This window comes from Limulus polyphemus, unplaced genomic scaffold (assembly GCF_000517525.1).
Source record: "Limulus polyphemus unplaced genomic scaffold, Limulus_polyphemus-2.1.2 Scaffold441, whole genome shotgun sequence".
Taxonomy (NCBI): domain Eukaryota; kingdom Metazoa; phylum Arthropoda; class Merostomata; order Xiphosura; family Limulidae; genus Limulus; species Limulus polyphemus.
Genome location: NW_013666051.1, coordinates 63,436 through 90,128, shown reverse-complemented (window position 1 = coordinate 90,128; position 26,693 = coordinate 63,436). Strand labels below are relative to the sequence as shown.

The 26,693-nt window shown below is 31.7% G+C and overlaps 1 protein-coding gene across 3 annotated transcripts in view; it reads left to right on the top strand.

Moving 5' to 3' along the window:
- The window catches only part of LOC106458302 (transportin-1-like), a 67,976-nt gene that overhangs the window by 11,183 nt on the left and 30,100 nt on the right, over positions 1-26,693 (top strand). For all 3 annotated transcript variants that reach the window (XM_013917796.2, XM_013917795.2, XM_022384468.1), the window contains 11 exons: positions 1,808-2,064; positions 8,093-8,308; positions 8,947-9,069; positions 16,528-16,707; positions 18,256-18,363; positions 22,257-22,317; positions 22,914-23,066; positions 23,256-23,428; positions 23,816-23,965; positions 24,949-25,023; positions 26,405-26,491. In XM_013917796.2, coding sequence (XP_013773250.1) covers positions 1,808-2,064; positions 8,093-8,308; positions 8,947-9,069; positions 16,528-16,707; positions 18,256-18,363; positions 22,257-22,317; positions 22,914-23,066; positions 23,256-23,428; positions 23,816-23,965; positions 24,949-25,023; positions 26,405-26,491 — 1,583 coding nt within the window. The remainder of the gene's footprint in view (positions 1-1,807; positions 2,065-8,092; positions 8,309-8,946; positions 9,070-16,527; positions 16,708-18,255; positions 18,364-22,256; positions 22,318-22,913; positions 23,067-23,255; positions 23,429-23,815; positions 23,966-24,948; positions 25,024-26,404; positions 26,492-26,693) is intronic.

Here is a 26,693-nt window from a genome sequence, read left to right as displayed (position 1 = left end):
GGTAGCAACCTCTACTTTTGAATGTATTTTGCTAAAATGTAGTCTAGTTTAGTTTTTCAAATGCCTGGAGTTCCCCACTAAAAACTCTGAAGTTCAAATATAAGGACAATCCTAAACTTTAGGCACCAATTCAAGTGTGATAAGAGTTATGACACTCCCACAAAGCTTATAGCATTAAACTGAGAGAATGAGCTTACAGATATTGTTATAATGTAAAGAAGTTAGATTTGAAGAAATTGGTGTTTGAAGTTGGAGTGAATTAAGACAGGAAAAAGCAAAAATACTTGTATTTATAAAAACTTGTATATTTTTGAAAATTTCATTATTTTCGAGATTTTTTCCAATCAGCCTGGTGTTCATTCAGTCAGTGACTAATCTTTAATTACCAGTTTAATAAATGACAGACAACAGTATACAGTTCTTGGGATATTTTCAAACCTGTTTTTGTTTCAAAGACCTTTTGGATCTCATTCTGTTATATATACATGATGGTTTATTTTAATTTTAATATGAGAGTATTTAGTTTATACTGTGCAAGTGTTAAAGTAAGTTATTTTCATAAGAAGTACGTATAGCAAGTTTGCTTACATAACTGTTTACGACTTTGTTGTGTAGTTCAGTTGTTGTGAATTTACGTCATATTACTCAAATCTTCTGTATTTTTCTCATTGCTATTAGTGAGTATTCTTACGTTATAGCATCTCATAGTTTGTAGAATGTTTTAGGCCTCAGTTGGGCTAGTGTATGTATATTGTGTGTGTGTGTGTGGGGGCAACCAAGCTAGTTAAGTTAGTGAAAGAGAAAGTAAGAAAACTTAAGTGAGAAATCTAGATCTAGTCTGTGTTTGTAAGTTTAGGCATAAAAAGTCGATAGTGGTGAGTTTTAAAGTTTTATAATTGCAGATTGTATTGTAATAAATAGAGAGAAGAATAATTCATCTTATCAATTGGGTTCTGAAGTAACTGAACCAGCTTATGTGGACTTGACATAAAAGATAATTATTTAAAGCTCTGAATGCAGCTGTGGTAACTCACAGGGTAAAGTACATGAATTTATCACTAATCATATTGTGATAACAGAGTAGAGGAGAGTAATTTGTGTTGTCAAAGGGTGTTCAAAAGTAACTGAACCTGCTTTTTTGAACTTTGATGAAAAAGAACAATTATTTAGTTATGGATACAACTATTATAATTTTTTGTGCATATGTTTGACTTGTTTTAAATATATTATTTGAAAACAAATGGATTGTGTGCTGTCCATTTGTTGTTCAAATTTATCTCCAAGAAGTCACAGACACCTACTGTAAATAATTTGTCCAACATAAAACTGACACATTCTTAACATTACTACAGAATGAAGCTTGGTTGCTGAATGATAAATAAAGTAGTTGTTTCAGATTCTGTTGTACTATTGGTTGTGAGATAGGTCAAGGTTATCATTGGGCCTAAACAGGAAGACCTATGTAGTCTGGAAAATAAGTTACAATTTTTGCCAGATTTTTACCTCGGATAGCTCATACATAGCTCTAAGACATGAATGGAAATAGAAAGATTATTTTTCTGAGTTGGCAAATAAGTAGAACCTTATCTGCTCTCAAGAATAAATAATTTATATGTATTCAAACAGAAGTGATTTATGGTGAATAATTGTATTGTAGATAATAACAAAATGTTAGATATTGAAAACTACAAGTTAATTATCAGCTGCTTTCAAGCTGATGAATTCAAAGACATTTCCTTCAAGAAAACCAGATAGGTTTTTATTATTGTGAATAATAATCAAATATTTAGTAATTTTGATATTACAGATGAGCCAACAAGATCTTTAAGTGGACTGATTTTGAAAAACAACGTTAAGGCACACTTTCACAAGTTTCCTCCTGAAGTGGCAGAATTCATAAAGTCAGAATGTCTCGACAGTGTAGGAGATCCTTCTCCTCTAATACGTGCTACAGTAGGGATTCTCATAACCACTATAGCTTACAAGGGAGAACTGACAAACTGGACAGAACTTCTTCCTCGCCTATGTCAGATGCTAGATTCAGAAGATTACAATGTTTGTGAGGTAAGTTTGAAAGTGGTAAAATTTTGCTGTTTTAAATATCTTTATCCATTAATTTGTCAGTTTTATTTACTTTCCTTGTCTAAGGTTTACTGATCAGCATGATATGATAACTGTGCCATTGTGCTAAGCAAAATTATAAACACGGGTGTTAAACTAGCATGTGAAGACAGTAAGACAGTAGTTTTTAGCACATTTGTTATTACATACACATTTTGTACTTGTCACTTAAATGTTTCTGAAAATAACACATTATTTTCACTTGAATGATACTTAGAAATCTTTATTTTATTGCTTGATAACAATCAAAGTATAAATGTCTGAAATAGATTATGATGATATGAAGCTCATACATTGTTTTATTGTTGTTGAACACTTCAACTAATTTTGTCTTAAATTACTGAGACAGCAATTATCTTACTAAATAACTTGGGGTCATAAATTAATTTATTTGTTACAAATACAAAAGGTTTTGATAAGGTAACTAGTTTACTGATGGAGTAGAATTTACTTTCTTTAATCATGTAGTTTAAACCTTTTGTAAAATATTAAGCTATGATAATGTATCTTTCAGTGATATGAAAAAGCTAAGAAATGTTTTGAAAGTATTGGATAAAAAATATTCTGTATTTGAAGAAAGTGAATAATTGTAGCATAATTGCTAAAGAAATCGAAAACTACAAGTCAAGATTGAACTACTTCCAAGCTGGAGAAGCCAACAAAAAAAGTTGATCATTAAGGGCCAGTTTAGCTATATAAACTTGCTCTTAAACCAATACTGTTGTATGTGACATGAACTATAAAAAAGGATTTTGATGTATGAACACATTTGCCTAATGTGCAACCTTGATTCTCTAATTAAAGTTTCACCTTTTCTGCCATTATGAATACTTTTGAATAGAGATAAAAAAAAGCATCACAAATAAAAGCTCAAATTAACTAACAAAATATAGTGAAAATAAATCTGTGGTACAATTAACAGTTTTGCCAAAACCTAGAACAAAAGGTATGCAGTAAAGTAGAAATTGAAAGACTAACTGTTGGCTTGAATTAAGAGAAATGCTTACAAAGACAGTACTTACAGTATTATGTAGTTTAGTTAAACCAATAATATTAACCCTTTCTGGACCCGCGAGGACCTTTCAGGAGGTAAGTGCACAAATACATGTCAAATTTAAATAAAAATAACTATTTCAACAATATTTTATGCAAAAATGTTTCATAAATGATATTTTGTCACTAACATTTCTTTATATATTGTAAGTTGCAAAAAAAAAAAGACAAAGCAATGTTCAGATTTATATTTCTGTACAGCTTTGAGGAACTTTGTCTGTAAACAATGTACTTAGGATTTTTTTAAAGAAATTTTATTTCTATCCCAAAGCATACGCTTAAATTTATTAAGAAACTACCATTCCTTGAGTAATTTTCAAGGGTTAGTTTCTAATGTTAATTTCCTTCTCTTTGATTTTATTACAATGGTCTGTTGTTCGCACCATTTGTATGACCTCATACCATGTGATCAGAACAAATACTAATGTAGTTCTGCTTTTAAAATAGCTACAGACCAAGATTAATTACCACTGAATAGAGCAGACTACAACAATTAGGTGAGTGTAGAGGGAATAAACGATGTGTGAAGTAATTTATGGTTTTGCAGGAAAGTGACAAGACCTAGCTTGTGCAGAGTAAAACAATGGAATGTAGTGGGAAGTTTAGAAAACGTAGGAACACCACAGATCTGTTAATTTTTAGAGTTATTTTAGATATTCTTTTTTGTTCCTTAAAACCATCTTGTGTAAAATATTTGTTTGAAAACTATGAATATTTTCTTCTATGACAAGACATCAGGTTATCTTATTAGGTTAACATAGTATTGTAGGTTATGGCAGAATATTCTGGTGACTCAAATCCTTATTTACTAAATATTATTCTAAAGTTTATTGTATTCAAACAATGCAAATAAATAAAAACTTAATTTATTGAATAGAAAGTATATGTGTGTAAGTATGAATTGATTTTAACCAAGAATATTGTTAGTAGAAGTATTTTTACCTAGTCTGACATTATGCTATTGTGACAGGTCTGGTCATTTGTTAGTTTTAGCTGTTTTTTTATAACTTATAACCAGAAATTGTCTACTACAATTGGTAATAAAAATGTATCAAAATAAATATGTTAATTAATATCAATCATGTTTAAATTGAGTGTATATGTGTGTGTTTGTATATATATGAAACGGAACTGCTGAACATAAAACAAATTGTATACTAAGAAAAAAAGGAATAGTTTTTAATGGATTTTTTTTTAATATTGTCTCAAAAATGTTTTGGAAATGTTAGAACATGGAAAATTGTAGAAAACTAAAAATGAGTTTTTTAAAAGTCAAAACTAGATACTGTTTAGTAAGTTTGTACTAAGTTTAATTTAATATGGTTAAGTTTTTCAACTGTGAGAAGGAAGAAATTAAGAGATATCAGCAACCTTCCATCCCAGTTCACTCCAGAAAGTAATAGTAAATATTTGTATATGTGCATCAACCATAAATTCATATTCCTTCACTGTGATTGAAACCAGATTACATCAAAAATGGTCACTAAATTCTGTATTCAATTTTCTGGGTAAAACTACTATTTTAATAATTGTGCTGAGATGTATTCTGTGTTTTGAAATATAAATATAAAAATAACACATGACAAGTTATGCACCAAAGACAGCATTGCATTTTCATTCTTTGTAGCTCCTAACCTTACAGGTGTTAAGTTTGATACACATGACTAAGTACATTGCAAAAATTTATACAAGTAAATAGCCAAATGTGACAAGAAGAAAATACTTGTCATTTCAGTTATGGGGATGCTATTATGTGACAGTTATTCCCACTATTTACTGGTAAATAAGTAGCCTAAATGTTTGTGATGGGTGATGTTGACCAGTTGACTTCTCTCTAGTCTGTCACTCAAAATCAGGGACTGGCAGTGCAAATAACCCTACGTTTGGCATCAAAGTGTAGATTATAATTCAAATTTTAGTATTACAAATTAGTTAATTTTGTAATTTAAAAGTAAATATTAAAAAAAAATTCCTAAATCAATTTTTGTGTCATGGGGTGTGTTGAATGCAGCTTTGGTTCAAATTAGGTGTTTGTGATGTCCAAATACAAAGTCTATAGCTTCTTCCAAATTAGAAACTGAAATTATCAATATTGACAAGCTAGAATATAAAATAAGAATCTCCTATCTTTTCTGTTTTCTGAGATATTATTATATTTAGTGAATCAACCAAGGTGGCCCATCCACCTCTTCCATTTTTGGAAATGCTTAGGTACACCTACTTCACCCTTTGACATGTGTATAACCAACTGATAGCTCAGAATGTCTCCCACGTGGTTTTCTCAGCCATTTTGAAGTGTTTATGTGGGAAAACTTTCCTTTCCGTGGTAGAATCGAAGCAGAGAGGTAATATATTTTTTTAGATCCAAATACAGCATTGTTAGTAAGCCTAATAAGTTACAGTTGAATTCTGTTGGTATCGATTTAGTAATTTCTGATTTTTTTTATTTCAAAATGCATATATATAAAAACTAAAAAATTTTTACATCCTACACATGCAAAATTTGACAAGACCTAGCAAATTATGGCAAGAGTAGAAACTTCGTAAGAAAAAGAGATCATTGTTATCATTTTTTTATTTACTGTTCTCTGTTTTAAGAAAAATAACTGGAATTTAAGAACTTGTTTGTAAAAGAGTAATAATATGTATACATATGTAATGTATTATAACCCAAATGTGTGTGTATTTTACAAAATACTGGTCCACTAGAACAAAGCCAAGACAGGTCACTTTGTAAAGGCCAATTTTATACTATTGGATATGATAACATGAGTGCACGTGTGCCGCATCATTTCAACTTTTGAAATATAATAAGCTATAATAAGCACAAAATGGTTGAGATCGGTCCCTGGGGCTAAGCCCTGTAGTGACAGAGTTAATTTGCTATGTGCAAAAAATCAACAAATAACAAAAATAAAATGTAAAAGTATAATATTTTTATCAAAAAAAAATATTACTTTGGATGGCAAATTTATGTTTTTTGTACCTGCAGTTTAAGTTGTCACTGACCAGTAATTATTAATTTATTAGTAGTAAGATTTTAATGATTAAGTGAAATTACTTCATGTTGATATTTAAGTTACATTTCCCACTGCATCACAGATGTATTTATTTTCAGTATTTTTTTACTATACTATTTTAGCTCTCCTGCTTTTTGATGTTTTGCATTACTTGATAATTTTGATGCATCTGTTAGAATGTACATGTGACTTTTCCTGTACACAGTTTGTACATATGTATGCAACTACATTTGCTGTATATAGTATTTCACCTCAGAATAGTTTTACATGTAGGTCTTTGTTCTCTCTGTGTTAACTCTGCTAATCTCCTGTTTGTGAGTGCCTTAAAGTTGGTAGCTATCACTTCCGGTTACATTCAGATACAAATATGTGAATTTACTTAGAAGCATGTGTGAAATGCCCTTACTCCCTTCATACTGCTTTGAGAGTAAAAATGCCATACCTGTTAAACTAAGATCAAAGTTAAGAAAATTAGTGTTTGAATGAAAGATGGCACATGATTAGCCACCAGCAGTGTATCTGTTGCTCCCCATTAGGTACATGGTAAATATTAGTGTTTTATTGTCTGAACTTCTCAAGCAGCATGTGCAATGCTATACTATATAAGCTCTTTTTAAAGGGGTTACACGTGGTTAAGTACAGTTAATACGAAACATGGTTAAAAAAGTAAGTATGTTTTTAATTGTCATAAACATTTCTCGGTTGAAAAAAGTCAAGTGATTTACTGAACCACTATGGGAGGTTATATTTGATGACCTGTCACCATGGTTTTTAGTCTTGGGTTGAAGGACCAGTGTTAATTTTATATGCTATTTGTGGGATTAAATGACATGAATATATTGCTCTAATTTCATCACAGTCTTTGAAGTAGTCTGAGTTGATGATACTATTTTGAAAGCATGGGTGATCTTTATGGTGTGGACTTTAGTTTGTCCAATAACACTTTTGGTCTCTGAGAAATGCATGTCTTAATCTAAAGTACTCTAATTTAAAGTAATTATTAAATTGTATGTTTATTACTACAGTTGCTGTGTCAGAAGAAGACAAGGTTTAAACACTTGGCTAAATTTACTTAACATTGCTTTTCTACTAACCTATAACACTCACATAGCTGTAGACATACTGAACAATGAAAATGTTTTTGTTTAAAGGTGCAGAATTGCCAAATCAAGTCACTTTGTTTTTTCCACAATTTTTTTTTAATTTACTTTTGAAATGCTGATGCAGCAGAGATTTTGGCTTGTAGACAAACTAATTTTAACTTACCTCATAGATCAGAAGCTAACAGAATCAGGAGAATATGATTACACTGAACAAGTAGAAAAAAACTGTGATGTAAACTTAAAACTTGTTAAACTTGTGTTCCAAAGTAATTAATAGAATGCAAACAATAGCAGCTCTTATGATGCATGTTTTTCTATGAAAGTTGATTTTATAAAATACTACAGTTCTTTTTATTTTTAAATATTAGGAAAATGTTACTAATGTTTATTTAGCTTTTTGGAGAAAGTTTTATACATTACTGGATTTGTATATATTTTGTTTTATATAATGTTCAGAAAATTTTCACTACTTATTCACATGTATGTCATTAAGTAACCCAGATTTTAAATCATGTATGTTTTTATCAGTTGTTTTTTATATTAGAGTTAAAACAAAATTTATAAAATGACACTGAAAGTACTTTTAAAATTACATTTGATTCATAGCAAGCTAACACATTCTGAGGATGTTAAGTAAATCTGATAAATTGACTATTTTAGAATATATTGAAATTCAAGTTTTAAAACTGAAGAAATTCTAATGCTTTAATTGAATGCAAGTTTTTACTCATCATAAAGACATTAGACATGACATGGGCAATAATGTATGGATGTTTTGTGATTTCTTGATTCTAGGGTGCATTTGGAGCTTTGCAAAAGATCTGTGAAGATTCAGCAGAGGTATTGGATAGTGAAGCTTTAGATCGACCATTAAACATTCTCATTCCAAAGTTCTTGCAGTTCTTTAAACACAGCAGCCCGAAGATAAGATCTCATGCAATTGCCTGTGTCAACCAGTTTATCATCAGCAGAACTCAGATATTAATGATGCATATAGATCAGTTCCTGGAGGTAAAATTGTTTTTGTGCTGATTAGTGATTTGTTTTAGGCAACTGTGTGTGTGATATTTCATGGGGGCACATTTGAGTTTCAAAAATATTAATCAGTTTTTGGATATGTTTTTTTTTCTGGATCAGTTACTCATGGTAATATTGTATGTGTGTTAATAAATCAGTTGCTGGAAGTAAACTTGTGTTTGTGCATATAGTTCAGTTTTTGAAGTTTTCTTTTTAATATTTTTTGTTTTGATACATTTTGTAAACTTATTATTTGTTTTTGTGATTTGTTTATTGTTACTGTTTGTTTTGAAAAGACTATGACAGATGCTATGTTTTTGGTTTGATAAAATTTTGTGAATAATTCTCTAAGGAAGGCTTTTCAATGTTTAAATTACTTATGTTTTGTAGAAGTGTTATTAATATCAGTTAAGAAAACACTTCACCTGAGTGATATAATAAAAATATATAGTTTGGGCATATAACCGTTATAATCAAGGGTATCCACAGAGATGGGGGGGCTAGGGGGGCACTTACCTCCTCTGGAAAATGAGATACCTTCATTCATTCAGTGTGTGTGTGTGTGTATGTATATATATATATATATATATATCCAAGTTATTGTATATTTATTTTTCATATTGTATGTTTAGAATCTATTCCACTTGGCTTCAGATGAAGATCCAGAAGTGAGGAAGAATGTGTGCCGAGCTTTAGTCATGTTGTTGGAAGTCCGTATGGATCGTCTAATTCCACACATGCATAGCATCATAGAAGTAAGAGCTAATTCAAGTTGTGTGTTGTTGTTGTGCATCACACTTGTTATGTACAGCATTAAAGACAAGTTTGTAAATTATTAGGTGCATAAAGAAGGTTAAATCCTTTAAGTGTACACTGATTTCTGTTTTAACCTTAAAACTATGCTTAGTGATTCATTGAATAGATATTATCTCTAAATGTAGTGTTTCAGGTTTTGTTAAATTTCATTTTTCATTTAGTAATATATATGCATTAACACTTAAGCTCCCCCCCCCCCCATTGTCCCAGCAGTACATCTGTGGATATAGAGACTGGGTTTTTAATACCCATATACCCATGATAGATACCCAGAGCACAGATAGCCCAGTGTGTAACTTTGTGCTTTCTTTACTTCAAACAAACGTTAACACTTGCTACTGGCTTAGTCAGATCATCAGAGTTCGTGACCTCAAATTGACCTTTATAGTTTCCATACTATAATTTATATGTTTTGTGTTTTCACAATTTCTCAAGTTTCAGTAAGCAATTAAGTCTTGTTGAGAAAAACTCTGAATTTTTAATAAAGTATTTTCACTAAATATTTCTCCGTGAATATATGGAGTGAAAGCGTTGTATTCCACATGTACTACAGAGGCTTGTGCACTTTTATATCATCATTCATCAAACCCTTGGGCCAATCGAGTTTTGTTGGAAGGACTCTCCCTCCTTTTCTTCACACCTCTCTCCTTATCCCCTTCACAAGTTTCTTCCCCTCCTCTCAAGATCCCATTTCCCACCAGTGTCTCAAAGAAGTGATTCAAGACCTTTTCATTAAGGGTGCCATTGAACAGGTTTCTCCTGTGCTTCCAGAATTCTAATCCAGATGTTTTGTCATCCCCAAGAAGACCGGGGATTGGCATCCTGTTTTTGATCTATCCCATTTGAATTGCTTCCTCAATGTGCCTCAGTTTACCTTGTAATCCTACCTGTCTCTCAGATGGGCCTTTCGTCCAGGGCTTTGGATGATGAGAATTGATGTGTCTGATGTTTATCTTCACATCCCTATTGCTTGGGCTTCACATCATTATCTATATTTTGTCCACAAGGATCACGTGTATCAATTCAAAGCTCTTCCTTTCATGATAGCATCGGCAACCTATGTTTTCTGGTGGGTGGTTCAGTCATTTGCCCAATTCCTACATTCTCGTGGGCTCAATTTCTATCATTATATGGATTACTGGCTTTTTCTGGCTCCATCCTTTGCAGAGTCTTCCTCACACACAAGGAGAAGCTGCTTGGGTGAGTTGGATTATGAAGGTGGAGATGTCCATTATCCACTCCCCTCAATATCTTGTTCATCTTGGAGTGTTTTTTTAACTTGCATCTCAGTCGAGCCCAGCCTTTTCCTCTTTGTCTGTGATCTATGGAGTTTTTAGTTCAGAGGGCATTATTAGCACCTCTTCTCCTTGCACGAGAGGTTCTGTCTCTTTTGGGGACTTTGGCATCACTGGAGGCTCTTGTCCCTCTGGGCCATGCCCACATGCATTCCTTGCAGTGGGTACTACAAGCTCAATGGCACCTCATCAAGGACCCTCTGGATTTACTGATACCCCTTCCTGTTTCCTTTCTATCTGACTTCCTCAGGTGGTTATACAGGGACAACACAACAGTAGGGGTACCTATTCCAACTCCCCGTCTGGATATCCACATCTTCACAAATGCCTTGTCAAGATAAGGTGTGTGCTGCAATACACAGGAGATCTTAGGCAGTTAGTCTTGGGAGGAGTTAGGTGTTCATGTCAATTTTTTGGAACTCCTTGCTGTTTGTCACCTCTTCAGGGCATGACAGTTGTGATTCATTCCAACAACTTGATGGTTGTCTTGTACGTCACCTGAAAAGGGGGCACTCAATCCCGATCCTTATGTCCCTGCACTTTAGAGCTCCTCTTCTGGGCTCACAGCCATTAAATTCGTTTGCTAGCTTGTCACATACCAGCTTCCCTCAATCTTGTTATGGTTCATCAACATTCACCACATTTTATACTACAAAGCCTATCTTTGTATATCCAGTCCATTCCTTCCTTCCCAAAACGTCATCTGCCTGCAAAGGAGATTTCACCTTCACCCTTATTTCCCTTCCTTCCATATCCCTTATTTCCTCCTACTCTGATCTGGATAGTCTCCTGTGTTCAGTCCCTGCTTTACAGTGCTACGTGTCATGCAAAACACCCTTCTGTGGCTCTCACTGCCTTTCTCCTGAATCTTGCCAGTTGTTTAGTGTTTTGTCCCATCAGATCTGTCACCTCTCAATGTCCTTGGCTGCTCGCTTCTGTCATTCTTTGGAGGAGATTATCCAGGCCAGTATGTGCACTACTTCCCACACCTTTGTGTCACGTTACTTGCACTATCTTCTGGTTTCCTGCTCAGCTGGATATCATCTTTTTCCTGTAGCAGTTCTCCATATGTGTGTACAACTCTGAGTGAATAAGTTATTTTTGTTCCTTTTTTTTTTCAGGGGCCTATTCTACATAATATGGATCCTGCTCTGTGGCGAGTGGTGCCTATCAAGGTATAACGATCTCCAAAATCAGCACTGTGAAATCTGTAAGGTCTTTCATGCTCACTGATAAGATAGGGCGTTCCAAGCTTGCAGGTTCTTCCTCGTGGTATACTGCATCATGAATATGTTCGTACTGGACCGTACACTCATGGACAAACATGAATAAAGCAGAAAGAGATTGCTCCCCATCTCTAACATTCCTTAGATTGACAGAATCTGGAACAAGGTTTTGTGGTCACCTATTGCACTTTCACCTGTGATCCATTCCTCTGGACTCCAGTGCCTTTCTTTCCCCTCCATCCAGTGGAGTATGGGAGTCCATATCACTTGCCAGCCCCTAACTGCTGGAGTTGTGGATCTTGGAGGAATCTTCCTGAGTGTGCACAATTCTGCTCAGTTGAGAGTAGGACAGTGGCATTCTGCCTGTAAAGAAGGCATGACTATCCTCCTGCCACGGGTCTGATGTTTTATTCTAACATCTGGACTGAACTGGAATTTTTCATCTGCTATGCAGTTTGTCCCTCTGGCTGGGAACCCTCCCTCTTGCCACAGCAGCCACAATAAGTTCTCACATGTGAGTAGATTGGAAACTTCCTCCTACTACAGACTGGAAATGACCCTCCATGTTGCATTTCCACCTTCCAGATGTACATTTCCAGGGTTTATTGTTCCAGGTTGTGTTGGATTTGCACACATGTTGGGTTAGGTTCTCAAAATGGAGGCTTCACTTCCCTTCTGGTTCCTACACCTGAGGTGAATGGTTGAGGACCTTCCTCCAGCCAGGAAATGGTCAAGTTCTTTCTGATTCCACTGGTTTGGACTGGGATTGACCTCCTGATTATGGTTCAACGTGCCCAGCCACTCTACACAAATTCCTCTTCCTTTTGGATATGAGATGGATAACTTGTTCTGCCCTTGTTTTGTGACACAGCACCAGTTGGCTCCACTTGGGCAATGAGTATACTTGGTTCAGATGTGGTGCGTTCTTCAATGGGTGTATTTCCTCTACATAAAGGTGGCACACTCTATGGTGCTCTTCAGATGCTTTTGAAGGGTGCTTATCTATGTAATTTTTATACCGGTCCTTCCACCTGCTCAATGTGGGATTCTAGCTGTAAGTGTGAAGGGAGGTAAGAAATCATGTTGGAAGTTGAATTATGCATGGGCATGAAACCAAATTCACTAGTTAAATTATTTAAAAATAGTAAGGAAAATCAATACTAGATGGTTTTAGTACAAAAAAAATTGAAAATAGTAGGGAATAAAATATTAAACATAAAACATCTAAAATCATTAATGTGCAAATCAACAATTACATATTTTGTTTGTACAGGTAAGAGAAGATTTATCAATCAAGAATTGTGTGTGTGTGATATAATAAATTGATCATCTGTAAAGTGTTCATCCCTTCCTTCTCAAGTTTGCTGTATACTTCTTTTTGGAGAAAGTTTTAGGACATTACTTTTTATTCAAGATAATTAAGTTCTACAAAGAACATGAAAGAAACCTGTGATAATGAATATAACAAACCTCAAGTGTCTGTGTTTTCTGTTAGTAGGTTATACTTTATTCTCCCTTTTATTAATGATATTAGTTAGAATGTTTTATATATCTTATTTTTAGTTTTTCTAGTATGTTTTTTTATTATAAAGATTATTTTAAATTGTTATTTAAACCTCAGATATTATGTGGATTACATAAGAACAGTATATTAAATAAACTATTTGTTATTGGGTTGATTTTTAGTTTTTATCTATGTAGGTAGCTTGATTTGAATGTAGGTTGTAATTTTCTTCTGTGATTAACAACAATGTAGAAATGGTGCAGATAAAGATTAATGTGCACTTTCTACTATTTTCTAAACAACCATTATAACATTTAATTACAAGTTCAACTTAGGAGTTAAAATTGATTTAACACTGCACACTACAAGTTTATCAGTTTTTATAGATTACAGTAGTTTGTAAATGGTAAATATGAAAGTATAATATAATGGATAAATGCTGAATACTTTCTTATTAAAGTTTTTATGTAGATACTCAATAATTTGATTCGTATCATTTTAGTTTTTATAAAATATACCACATTTTATTTTAAGGCATGTGTACATGGGATATTTTTCCCCTATTAGCATAAAGTGGGTTTTACATGCATAATGCAAGTAGAAATCCTTTTTGGGCAACTTATGTTGTAATTCAGTTGAATGATGCTTGAGGAAAAATTATTTGAGCTATGATTTTTAGCTTTAAAGTGCAGATGAAAAATAAAACACACGTTTCTTTATATTGTGGTTTGACATAAGAATCCTAATTATTTTATTTTACTTTTTTAATAGTTTAGAAAAATCAAACATTTTATCCATAATTTAATATTTAACTGTCTCAACACAGGCTTGGTCAATTTAACCAACCATGTACTCATTCAAAGTCTTTATAGATTTAATACAAGTAACTTTTAATATAATGTATATATCATCATGAAATTTGGCAGTCTTCCAATAAATGCTATAAGTCTTTATAAATATTTTTCAGTGAAGTATTTTTAATAAACTAAAAAAAAAACAGATTTGACCTTTAATTTATTGAGTATTTGTTTTGAAAGTCCATGTGAAAAGTGATTTTCATGTTAAGTTTAAAAATACTTTTCTTCATCTCAAAGATCTCAAATTATGGATTGAAATTATTGTCTTTTTCTTTCTAGAATGATTTCAAATGTAACATGAAACTACATTTGTTTATCCCAAGTAGCTTTACACTTGTAACAGTATATATATATATCTGTGTATAATTTGCACCATTATAAGCTGTAAATCACTTGGGGAATGTACATCTCACGTTACACAATCGAATTACCTTACCCACGAGCTACTCCGAGCTGCTCACATGCGTGCCTTGTGAAATATTTTTATTGTATTATTATTATTATTTATTTTACCTAATATAACCTTAACTAACCTAATGAAATCCCTATTTTTACATTTTATTTACTTTTATAACAGTAACGAATAAACATGAAAAACATGCCTGAGTATTATTTTTTTGCTGTTGACTATTGATGACACTTAACCCTACTTTTTATACTAATGGTAGTAGTGCATTAAATAATTTTTATTTAATTAAATAATGCACCAAAGAACATACAATAATAACATGCAAAAAGCAGACAATTTCCTATGACAATCACAATTTTTCTGGATTTCTAACTATGCGACAAGAGCCATTACAAATTCATCCAAGCTAGCTGTTGAAATTCCCATGGGAACCAAAGTTGTATTACAAGTGAAATTGACGATTATTTGTTCAGAACACAAAATAATAAAATACATCATTTGATAGATGAAAACCTTGTCTTTCTATTAGTTATAGGTAATACATAATTTAACATAAGAGAGAACTATTAACAAATCCTGAAAGAAAGGATGTGACAGGTGGGTGTGGCAGGAGTGGTCTGATTTTCTGTTTGATAGCTCTGTAACTAAACAGAATTGAAGGCTATAAAAATTATGGTTTGTCTGAGCAAAGATGATTTTATAGTGTGTAATTTACGTTTAATTTTGTAGTTATTAGAGGGGTGGTGGATATAACAAAGAAGAGATCTAGAAAAAATGTTGTATGGGGAAGTTAAGGATTTTTAAAATATTTGTTTATAGAATTAAGAACTTGTATACTATTAAAATATGGATTATTAGCTAAGATTATATGCTATTCTATCTGGTATAACTTAAACAAAAAGTAGTTTAATAAAATTTCACACTAAACCTTGTGACATGTGCAATATAGGATACCTGGGGCAATAGGGTTAACACTTAGAAAACCAAAGGTAGATATTTAAATCTTGAGAATATATACTTCAATCTACTATAATGTGAATGTTATATAACCATTTTTGACCAAACCCTACTGTTTTAATTATTTGATGAAAACATTAAAGAAAAGTATTTCTACATTGTAGTGTAATGTACATTTGTGCTTTTCCCATAGTAAGCCTGAGATTTTGCTTAACTTAGCAGTAATGTAAGTATAATAGGTACAAACTAAAATCTGCAGAGTAATCATGAATAGTATAAAAATAAACTTAAGTGCCTGTTTTATTGACAAAGTAAATATATAGAGAAGTTATTGTTTTGAAGTACTGGTCAAAATCAATGCCTGTTATCTGAGGAAGTATAGGTCTCTAAACACAATTTATGTGCTCCAGAAATAAATATTAAAATAGTTGATTATATTGAAATTATTTCTCTGGTGTAGTAAACAGTGACTGTTATTCATTAGTTAATTGTCCACATTTTGATATAAAGACATGTACAAATGAAGCTGGTTCACAAAGGTAATGAAACTTGCATTGTTTTCAGAAGGTTCCATCATACTTGGTGATTTAAAATCAGAGTTATATATAAATTTCATATAAAGTTAAAAAATTTTTTATTCAATTAAATTTGAAAGGACTTTGCACTGATAAAATTTATTAAGAAATTTATCATATTAAAATTATAATACTACCCTAAAATATTGACTTCAATAGTTTGTCATTCCTATTAGTTATAAAACATGCCATAATTCTACTAACAATCAAACTTAGAAAAGTATTAAAAAGTATTTCCTTGGACCTAAGTACCTTTTGATATTTCTGCATAACATAAGCACAACTAAATAAGGGAAGGAAAGGGACACAACTTTCAGAAACATTACTAACTTGGGTTCTCTAACATGTGCTCACTTTACTATGTTTTTGTTAAAAGTTATATGCTAAATTAACATGCAAGTACACTGATTAAAAATCACAAAATGAAGAAATGATTTAACATGTGGTCAGCACAACCCAAATAGAAATCACTAGGATATATATATCATAGTTAGGATAAAGCTTCTGTTAGAAATTGATGTTATGAAAATGTTATATGTAGTATAAATTTATCTGAGTAATTTCTTTCATCTAGTACATGTTGATGAGGACTCAAGATTCAGATGATGGAGTAGCTCTGGAAGGGTGTGAGTTCTGGCTGTCTCTAGCTGAACAACCTATCTGTAAGGATGCATTAACACCACATTTGCCACGTCTCATCCCAGTGCTAGTCAGAGGAATGAAGTACAGTGAAATAGATATTATTCTGCTGAAGGTAAGGAAATGTAATAGAATATTAATGTTTGCTTGCTTAATATTTAAGGTTTTGTAGTAAGTTTTGCCATAAGTATTAAAAATCAGTGTATAAAGAAAGGATGTTAGAATCCATTTGATGTGTTGGAAAAAATCTCATGAGTGAAATTATATTTTTCACTTATCTTTTACTCTATTTGTCCAACATTATAAGAGAATACATGAATACAAGAGAAAAAAACAAATATTTAAATTTCCATATGGGGTTGGTGGATTACACTGATCTTTTGATCATAACAGTATCCTTACAATTAAGATTTTTTAAATAAAGATTTTTTGATGTATACATGGAGTTAGTGTTTACTAGTCCAAGTGCAAAGTGATTTTCATTTTAAGCTTAAAAATACTTTTTCTCATCTGAAAATTTTCAAATTTCATTTATGTAACCTCTAAAACCTTCTAACTAAATGAGACTTTTTCAGTTAAAATTTTTTTCTCTCTACCCTAACTCTATAAGGACTGTCAATTTGACTGACCTTGTAACCACAAAATAAAAATATGAAATTTAAATTACCATTTCTTCTTCTTCATTCTAGAATGACTGCAGATTGTAACAGAAAACTACAATTGTATATACTAAATAGCATTAGGTTCCTAACAGTTTACATCTGTTTCAACTTAATTTTATTGTTTTAATACCCTTTGAACCATGTTTAACTAATTTCCACCATACATGTTTTCATCCTGTGAATGTGTAGCTCAAGTTGCCATTTTGTATGACATAATGCACAAGTTATGTAGAATAGTTTGTAGACAATTTTTATAACTAATATTATTTTTTATTTTGTGAAAGAGAGGATGTGTGAGGTGGGTCTGACTTTCTAGTTTATGACTGAATAATATCTATACTATGATGAGTAACTTACATTGAGCTCTGTACATCATAAAGGGGTAGCAAATAAATGAGAGAATGGACAGGCTTTAGGAACAAATGTCATGATTCTCATACAAGGGGAGATTGAGGATTTATTTCAATATTTCTCTTTAAAATTAAGAAATTAAAATTTGATTTATTAACTATGTGTTGATATATACATTGATAATAAAGTAGTTTAGTTAAATTTTGAATGTAATTGTAAAAGGTCGACATGCACACTTTAACTTACCCATTGCTAGAGGATTAACATGTCTGTGCAAAAGTAGCAGCAAAAGTGTTACATGAAATATATTAGTGTTGGTTTAATCTTCTCTGAAGTTAGATACTCAGAAAGCAATGTGTTTTTTTATATTTTTGTTGTATTCTGGTGTTTGAAATGTTCTAACAATCTGATACTTTTGTGAAAGTTTTTGTTGACCGATTTCAGACAGAACATGAAGTGTAATTATAATTTTTAACTGAAAAATTTTACATTAATTTAATAAATAGTTTGTATCAAGTAAGTATATTTCACTTTTGTGTTAAAAATTGTTACTACATTTTGTATAAAGAAATTCTTAGATGAACTTTTTAATTTGTAATTGGCTGTGTGACAAATGTTTAAGTTTGTCTCAAGATGATATATTTTTATAGGGGGATGTTGAAGATGATGAAATGATACCAGATCGTGAAGAAGATATCAAACCGAGATTTCATAAATCTAAAACTCATAGTCAGAAACACATGGATGACAATGTAGAGGTATCAGTCTTGATTTTCCTCCTCATTATTATTTTATTTAAGTTCAGCTTCTACCCCACCTCTCACCATTGTGTTAACATTGAAATGATGTGGATTTTTTTTATCCTCCAACTTTTAAATCAATGATTGAAGTTTATGACTTGTTCTTTTCTTGATATTTTTGTATTTGAAGATGTAGTGGGAGTGCACTCATCTTCAAGTTAAGAGCTAGTTTTCTTAGCTCAATTGCAAGAGATTCAAGCAATCTAAGGTGGAATTTTTCCCACTAATGGAGAATTATATAGATAAAGAACTGGAAGTAGGTGGAACATCACATTTTTTAGACTGTGGGTGGTAATACTACTGGTGTTTTAGGTTTTAACATTATATGTTCTTTTATTCAACTGCAGAGCCTTCTAGTGGTTGATCCACTACATCCCTGGTTGCACTTTGGGCATGTATACTGCTAGCAAGGTATTCAATGGATATTTGTTTGTCTTTAAATTTAGATCGCTTTTAACCTAGACTTTTTTCAAAGACGTGTTTTAACTGAACCTGTGGATATAGCTGTTTGATAATTTTCTTGATTTTGTTCTTAAATATGTATGAAATAGTGCCTAAGTAGGATATAACTAAATTAAAATAGATTTTTTTAGGACATGTGGCATTAAAATAAGTGTGGTATTTAATTTTTCCCGTTTTGGTTTGTATTCTATTTAAGAACAACAATATAAGATAATTTATTCTAAGCATTTGTTTAGAGTTCTCAACTTCTGCATCAAAAAGGTTTAATTACGTGATGTCTTAACCCTTTCACTGTGTGATTATATTTCCGGAGTATTCCCTAAAAGCTGTTAATCCTCCATCAAAAAAGAAGTCAATTTTACATCTTTTATTACTTTTCCAACTTAAAATGACCATAAAGTTTCCATATCTAGCATTAACATTTCCTGAAAACAACATTAGATAATAGAAATTTAGATTTTCAACAAGAAAATGTGCAACATTTGTTGAAAGGGGTTCTTCAATATATGACAATGAAATTGACCAAAATGATTCAATAAGAAGCCAAATGTATTCCAAAAGCATGAAATTGCATTATATGTATAAAATATTTTCAGAACTTCTAAAAATCTTGTGGATCATGCATGTCAGTATTGAAAATCATATACATAATAAACAATTTTGTTTGCATCAACTGGCTAGATGCAGTATGATGTAAACATTTACATTGCATACCATGATGTTATGGTGTACACAACTTACCTAAATTATGATGAAAATACAGTAATAATTTATACAAAGCTAAAGAGTGGGCTAGTGATGAGTAGTTGTTTAACCATTTAGTTGATTTTAATTGATAAATAATCAAGCAATATTTTGTACAAAGTAAATATAAATAGTGCCTTGCCTCTAATAAGTAATCCAACAAGTTAATTTATTGATCAACTAGACAGTTAAACGATTGCTCAACACTAGTGTAGGCTTGTGGGTGGTGGTTCTTTATATTCCTGTTTACTGATGTTGCTCACAGCACATAGGAATGTTTGGTGGCCATTTTGAGGCCAGGAGAAATCTGTTGATTGTAGAAGTAAAGCAAAAAAAATTTAAAGTGGCCATGGAGAAGTCAGATTTTGCACTTAACAGTATTAAAGATTCAATCGACTGTAGTTGATTTTTGTAGTGAAAGGGTTAAAAGCTCTGTGTAACATGGTTTTAACTATATTTTCTTTAAAAATTGAAGGAGTGAAGCTACTTTCAAAATGCGAGTGAAGTCCAGTGAAAGTGGGTTTATGATACATGTTAGTGGTAAATATATCCTGGTTGTTTAAATAATCAACATCTGAGTGAGAGATTTTGTTATTCTGTTGATTTTCAACAGTAAACTTTATATTGGGATTTTTTCCATTAAAAAACTGGAGAAATTTGTTAACTGACTTAACGTTGTTAAACACTGCAAAATTTCTGAAACGTATCTCCTGTAATACACATGCTTAAAATGTTCAGGAAGGGACTGTAATCAAACTTTTTCATGGAAGGACAGAAAGAAATTAAGGTCAAGACTGGAGCCCAAAACTTCTTTATCAGTCTGTTCATAGATTTTACCATTGGAGATGAAAGGATTATTTCTTTGCAAAGTGTATAAGTGCTTTAAAAACATTTTTCAGCAAGTGCAAGGTCTGAATGCTTTAAGTTTGTGTATTACACAAGATATGTGTATAACATTTTTGTAGTGTTTAAATGTATAGTCAGTTAAAAAATTTCTCCAGTGTTTAAATGGTAAATATTCCGTTATACGGTTTACTGTTGAAATTCAATGGAATAACAAACTCTCATTTTTGATATTTGTTTTAAATAACCATAGGTATATCTATCACTAAAGTGTAACATAAACTTACTTTCATTGGATTTTACTCACATTTTGAAAGTTTCTCTCCTACAGCTGTAAAAATGTATGTCTTGTCTTTAGGTTTGAAAAATTCTGTATAATCTCTTCTCCTTAAATCACCACAAAATAGCACTATAACTGAAATGTTGAGATTTAAAATTTTTTGTTGATATAAATGTTTTATATTTTAGTGGAAACTGTACATAAAACTAAGTTAGTTTAGGGGTTACTCTGTTCCTTCAAAAATGAAATGAAATTCCCAAAATGTTGTTTCGGTGTTAATAGTCCTTCCCAAAGTAAGGCTACTTTTGCTCAGGACCATTCCATTTTGACCTTGATTTGCACTGTAAAAATGGTTTTTAGCATATTCAACACATCTAGAATGCTCTGCACACTTAGTAAAAACAAATGTTCCTTTACTGTTCCTTGTGTCTTTCATTGGTTGAGGTCTGACCAATCATATCTAAGTGTCAGTCACTGACAATCTAAGACAATAAAAGTGGGTAAAATGAGAAAAACAAAGTAGTTTATTCTTGCTTCTGCTTTGCAGTCCCCCCCCCCCTTTTTTTTATTGGATTCTAATGTTTCTGGATGATTTCTCTTTTTCATCATCACTTTAACTTCAACATGAACCATGTTGTGACTGCATCAACTGCATTTGTACTTAATGCAATCATCACACCTTTCAACTTTGCATTTGCAACTGACACAAGGGTTAACATAACTTTCAGACATTCTCCATGTATATATTGAATAATTTAACACTGTAAACAGTTCTATAAGTTAATTACTATGCAAAAGACAATGAACTTTCACCAGGATCTTGACATTAATGAAGTGGAAGAACTCATTTTTAAATTAGGATTTCTCTGCAAGAAGTGAAGTATTGAAAATAAAAGTTGTATTGTTTGAAATATCTAATACTAAATTATTGTTGAAAGGCAGTTTTAATGATTTTTATTATTTGCCAGATATTAAGATAACTAAAACAGTCTCTAATTTTTGTATGATTGACTCCCAGTTTTAGGGTTAAGTAATAAAAGAATCACAATTGTACATAATTTTTAAAAGGATTACTGATGTAATTTTTATGAACCAGAAGTATTGATAAGTTGTTTCTATTTATAGTACTTATAGTGATATGTATAAAAGATACATTATTGCAAGGTTTTTTTCAACAAAATGGATTAGCACATGGCTACTGATTGTATTATTCTAATAAGCATGTGCAAAATCTGGCCTTCAGGTCAGTGGTTACGGGCATGTTGCATAAGAGTGTAGTATATAGCTATGTCATATAACGGGTGTTTTATTTCATCACAAATTATAATTTTATTTAGTTAATAAATGCAGAATGCTTATACTCTATTTGAGGTGTCTTATGTTTCAGATACAGTGATGTTTATGGGTTATTAGTTTTTATGAATGCAAATGCAGAAGTGGAAAGTATACTGCCACCAGACCAGAAAGTCATATCTACTAAAGGTGTTGTCAGAATATAATTTGTTATTGTGGTTTTTTACAGGAAGATGCAGATTCAGAAGATGGATTAGATGATGATAATTCATTATCAGACTGGAATTTAAGTGAGTGCTTAATTTAAATATATACTACTGGACTTTGAATAATTAACAACATAATAAAGAATAAATTGACATGTCTAATTGTGAAGTTTGGGCAGATGCCCTTTGTCAGGCAGTAAAAAACTGTTACAATTCCACTAACATTTATTTAGGAGGTTTCAGAGGTTATGCAAATAAAATTTGAATATTTTCAGATGAAGAAAAGTGTTTCTATTTTAACATAAAAATTACTTTGCACTCAGAACAGTCAACACTCCAACTCCATATATTCACAGACAAATTTTTAGTAAAAATACTTCATTAAAAATTGAGATTTTTCTGTGTGTACAAAATACATGTAATGATTGCCGAAAGCTTGCTAAATTTCATGAAGATACACAAAACATAAAAAGTTATAGTATTGAAACTCTGGTTACTTTGGTGTTATGAACTCGGTTGAATTGACTGAGCCCATAGCAAGAGAGTTAAAATAGTTTTGATTTTAGAATGTGAGTAGTTAGTCAGATGTTTTGTACTGTTCAGTATACATTTGAACTCTTAGGATTAACTGGTGATATAAATGTCATACATGTACATGACGTGTAAAGTTTTATACACAGGAAAGTGTTCAGCAGCAGCACTTGATGTACTTGCTAATGTGCTCCATGAAGAACTTCTACCTGTGCTTCTCCCCATCCTTAAAGAAACCCTCTTCCATCAGGACTGGGAAATCAAGGAGTCGGGGATTCTGGCTCTTGGTGCAATAGCTGAAGGTGAGTTAACCAGAATTTATTTTTAAGGTAATGAAGGTTTGCACCCAGATTTTTACAGAAACTTGACAGATGTACTTCTGAAATATGGTGCTGAATAAAGTTAGTTTCACTAGAACTGTTTGTTCAGTCTTTAGTAAACTTAGAACACTTCACTCCAGTCCTGCTTTTAACTGTTATTTTGTTTGGTAGGTTGCATGAATGGTATGGTTCCACATCTTCCTGAGCTGGTTCCATACCTGATTACCTGTCTAAATGACAAGAAAGCTTTAGTTCGATCAATCACTTGTTGGACTCTGAGTCGTTACTCCCACTGGATTGTAGGCCAACCTCACGACATGTTCCTCAAACCTCTAATGACTGAGGTAAGAGAATCTTGTACAAGTTAGTGATGCTTTTTGCACCATTATTGATCAAGACACACTATATTTTCTAAAGAATTATTTTATATGAATTAGCATTTGATCTACAGTTTTGTAGCTTGAGTGTCAGATCTGGAGAATACTACAGAGAATAGTTGAAATTGAATAGCAAACAGCTGCAACCTCATTAACTTTTGCCTGTATTAAATTAAGTTTTGTTGATATTATTATTAGAAATAAGGCAGTAATGTTGACTGTAACGTTTTTGTCTTTTGGGCATTATTAGAAAAATGTCAAATCTTCAGTTATTTCTTGTTTAATATGTTATTGTTTAAAGAATAATATGTCTTATGGCAAGTCATTTTGTGGACTGTTAATGGTATGTTGCAGTTGTTGAAAAGAGTGCTGGATCCCAATAAAAGAGTGCAAGAGGCAGCCTGTAGTGCTTTTGCCACCTTGGAGGAGGAAGCATGTACAGAACTTGTTCCATATCTTGCTTTTATTTTGGAGACACTGGTTTTTGCATTCAACAAATATCAGGTGAATATCCTTGGTATAAGCCTTGCCATTTGATAGTGTGTCTAAGTATGTAATCCATGTATTGTATGTGTTTATTATATATTTAAAAAAGAGATAGTGTAAGAATGAATGTTATAAGAGCTAAAGCATGATTGCTGAAAGTCTATTTTGTGAATCTCTCCTAAATCTGTGTATTAGGCTTTAGTTGATTGTATCTATAACACTGTGGAATAAAATCAAAAGAAATACATGGTGATGTTGCTATAGTTTATTTATTTTTTGTGGACTTTTTCAAATATCGTCTTACATTACTAAACTGTGTTAATATGATAGTATATAAGGCAACTCAAAGTTTCATTACATTTCATTCAGTTTTAAACGTTCATTGTTTAAACTTGTTTTGTGATTATCATTACATTTCATGTGTTATTAGTAAAAAAAAGAAAAGAAAAAAAAGGGAAATGATCTTCAGATTTATCATACTTTTTTTGCAATGTATAAACATTAAATGTTATTCAGTAGCATGTTAGCAAATAAGAGTGACTTGAATATATATTTAACATGTATCACAATATATTCATATTAACTGTTGTTCAGTCATATGTTAGTAAAAGGGAATGATTTTGGATATTGATACAATATATTTACAGTAAAAGTGTTAGCAGTTTGTTAGTAAAATAATTATTTCAATATTTACCTGACATTGGATATGATGCTATGTATTTGTGCTATGATCCTAACAGTATGAGCATATTTTTATTAATTGTCCAAAATCCATTAATTTTTGTGTACAGGTAAGTCTTTAAAAAAGGAATTTTAGCTTTGGTAAAGACTAGTTATTTGTAAATAAGTATTGTATAAAGATTTGTATTTCATTTGACATTTATTTTATTGGTTTTTTAAGTAAATAGAATAATTTAGAAGGTTTTGGTACATTACTGCTAGGTTTTCTGAAAATATATTTTGTAATATTTTTGCATTAATTGGAATATTTTCTGTTGAAGCACAAAAACTTGCTGATTCTGTATGATGCTATTGGAACTCTGGCTGATTCTGTTGGGCATCATTTAAACAAGCAGGTAAGGCAAACAATGACTAATTTTTACTAATGATTTATATTCATTTCACTAAATTAAAAGCTTGGTATGGCCAGATGGTTAGGGTGCTCGACTTGCAATTCGTGGGTTCAAATCTCCGTCCCACCAAACATGCTCGCCCTTTTAACCGTGGGAGCATTATAATGTGATCTTTTTTACATTTTTATAGTACTTCTAGCATTTTTACCAGATGTTTGGTGCAGATAGCTTAGTTGCTTTGTGCCAAAAAATGCCAGACAGCAGGTGGGTGTGGAGTTGTCACTCCTAAGACTGGCTCTGTAACTGTTGGTGGTATCTTCCAGCCTACAAAAAAAAATGACTGTCTTGTATTATGTTTACTCATATCAAAGATCACAGTAATATTAATTAGTTTTAATGTGTATTGAAAGACTTTATCATTGAATCCTATGACCTCGTATAAGTTACCCCTGTATGGTAAACTACCCACACTGGCATTCTAGGGTTAAGTGTGTTGCCATATTGTTAGGTGTTAGTTAGTTTCATCACATTCATTGTATTTACTCTCCACGTTACTTTTGCATGATCGTTCCAGCTATCATTGCTCACTAGATTATTCCACTTGGGTTCCATTTTTTTCTGTCATGCCATGCCTCCCACAGTACTGATGCCATTGGAAACACAAGTTTTATCACTTTCTTAGGTTACGGCCCTTAATTGTTTGTCTTCTTTCAGTGTTATAATGCATGTGTGGTCAAGTTTTTTTCTCTCTTTTCATATTTAAGTCAATTCTGTTTTTCTAGAAAACAAAAACACTTATTGCAATGTGGCTACAGACCTGTAAAACCTGGAAATATCAGGGAAGAGCTTGGGAATTTAAAAAAAGGAAGAAATATGGATGTGTTAGGTAAAAAACATTATGAATGACAATGTCTACAACAGATTGACATTTCAATTTTGAATCATTAGTGTAATGTATAGATTTAATAGGAGTTTTAACATTTAGTTTTCACAAGCCAGTTGTTGGAGGTTATACATTTATCTTGAAAAATGAACAAAAATACAAATTTGATTTTTGTGACCACTGTGGTAGATGGCCAGATCTGATTTTATTTTTAAAAAATTGTTTCAAAATTGCTTTGTTGTTTTGTACATTAATGAGCTCAGTTTAATAGGTTGATCAAAAAGTGTTGTAATATTAAGTTCAGATAATTGTAAAAAAACATGATAATTTGACTGAATTCTTTATGGACTTCCTTTAATTTTAAATATTGCTCTGGTGATTTCACATAAATCTTGTTTTATGTATAATGGCTTCTGCACATGAGAAAAGCTTCATTGTATACCCCAAGACATTGTCCATCTAAAATACTAGTCTTAGAATCGTTTTGTTTCCCTGTTTTAGGAATATATCAACCTTTTGATGCCTCCCTTAATTCAGAAGTGGAATGTTCTAAAAGATGACGACAAGGATCTCTTCCCTTTATTAGAGGTAAATCTGTAAATTCTTTCAGTTTTAGCTAGAGGTAATCAGAAGATTGTTGCAGTTTTTATTTAATTTGTATGAAGAATAATCTATTTTGTCATTAATGGCAACAGTTGATTTTGATTTGTAGTGAAATTCTTTATTTTGAAACCCATACTTAAATTTCAATGTGTGTGTGTTTATATATATATATATATATATATATATA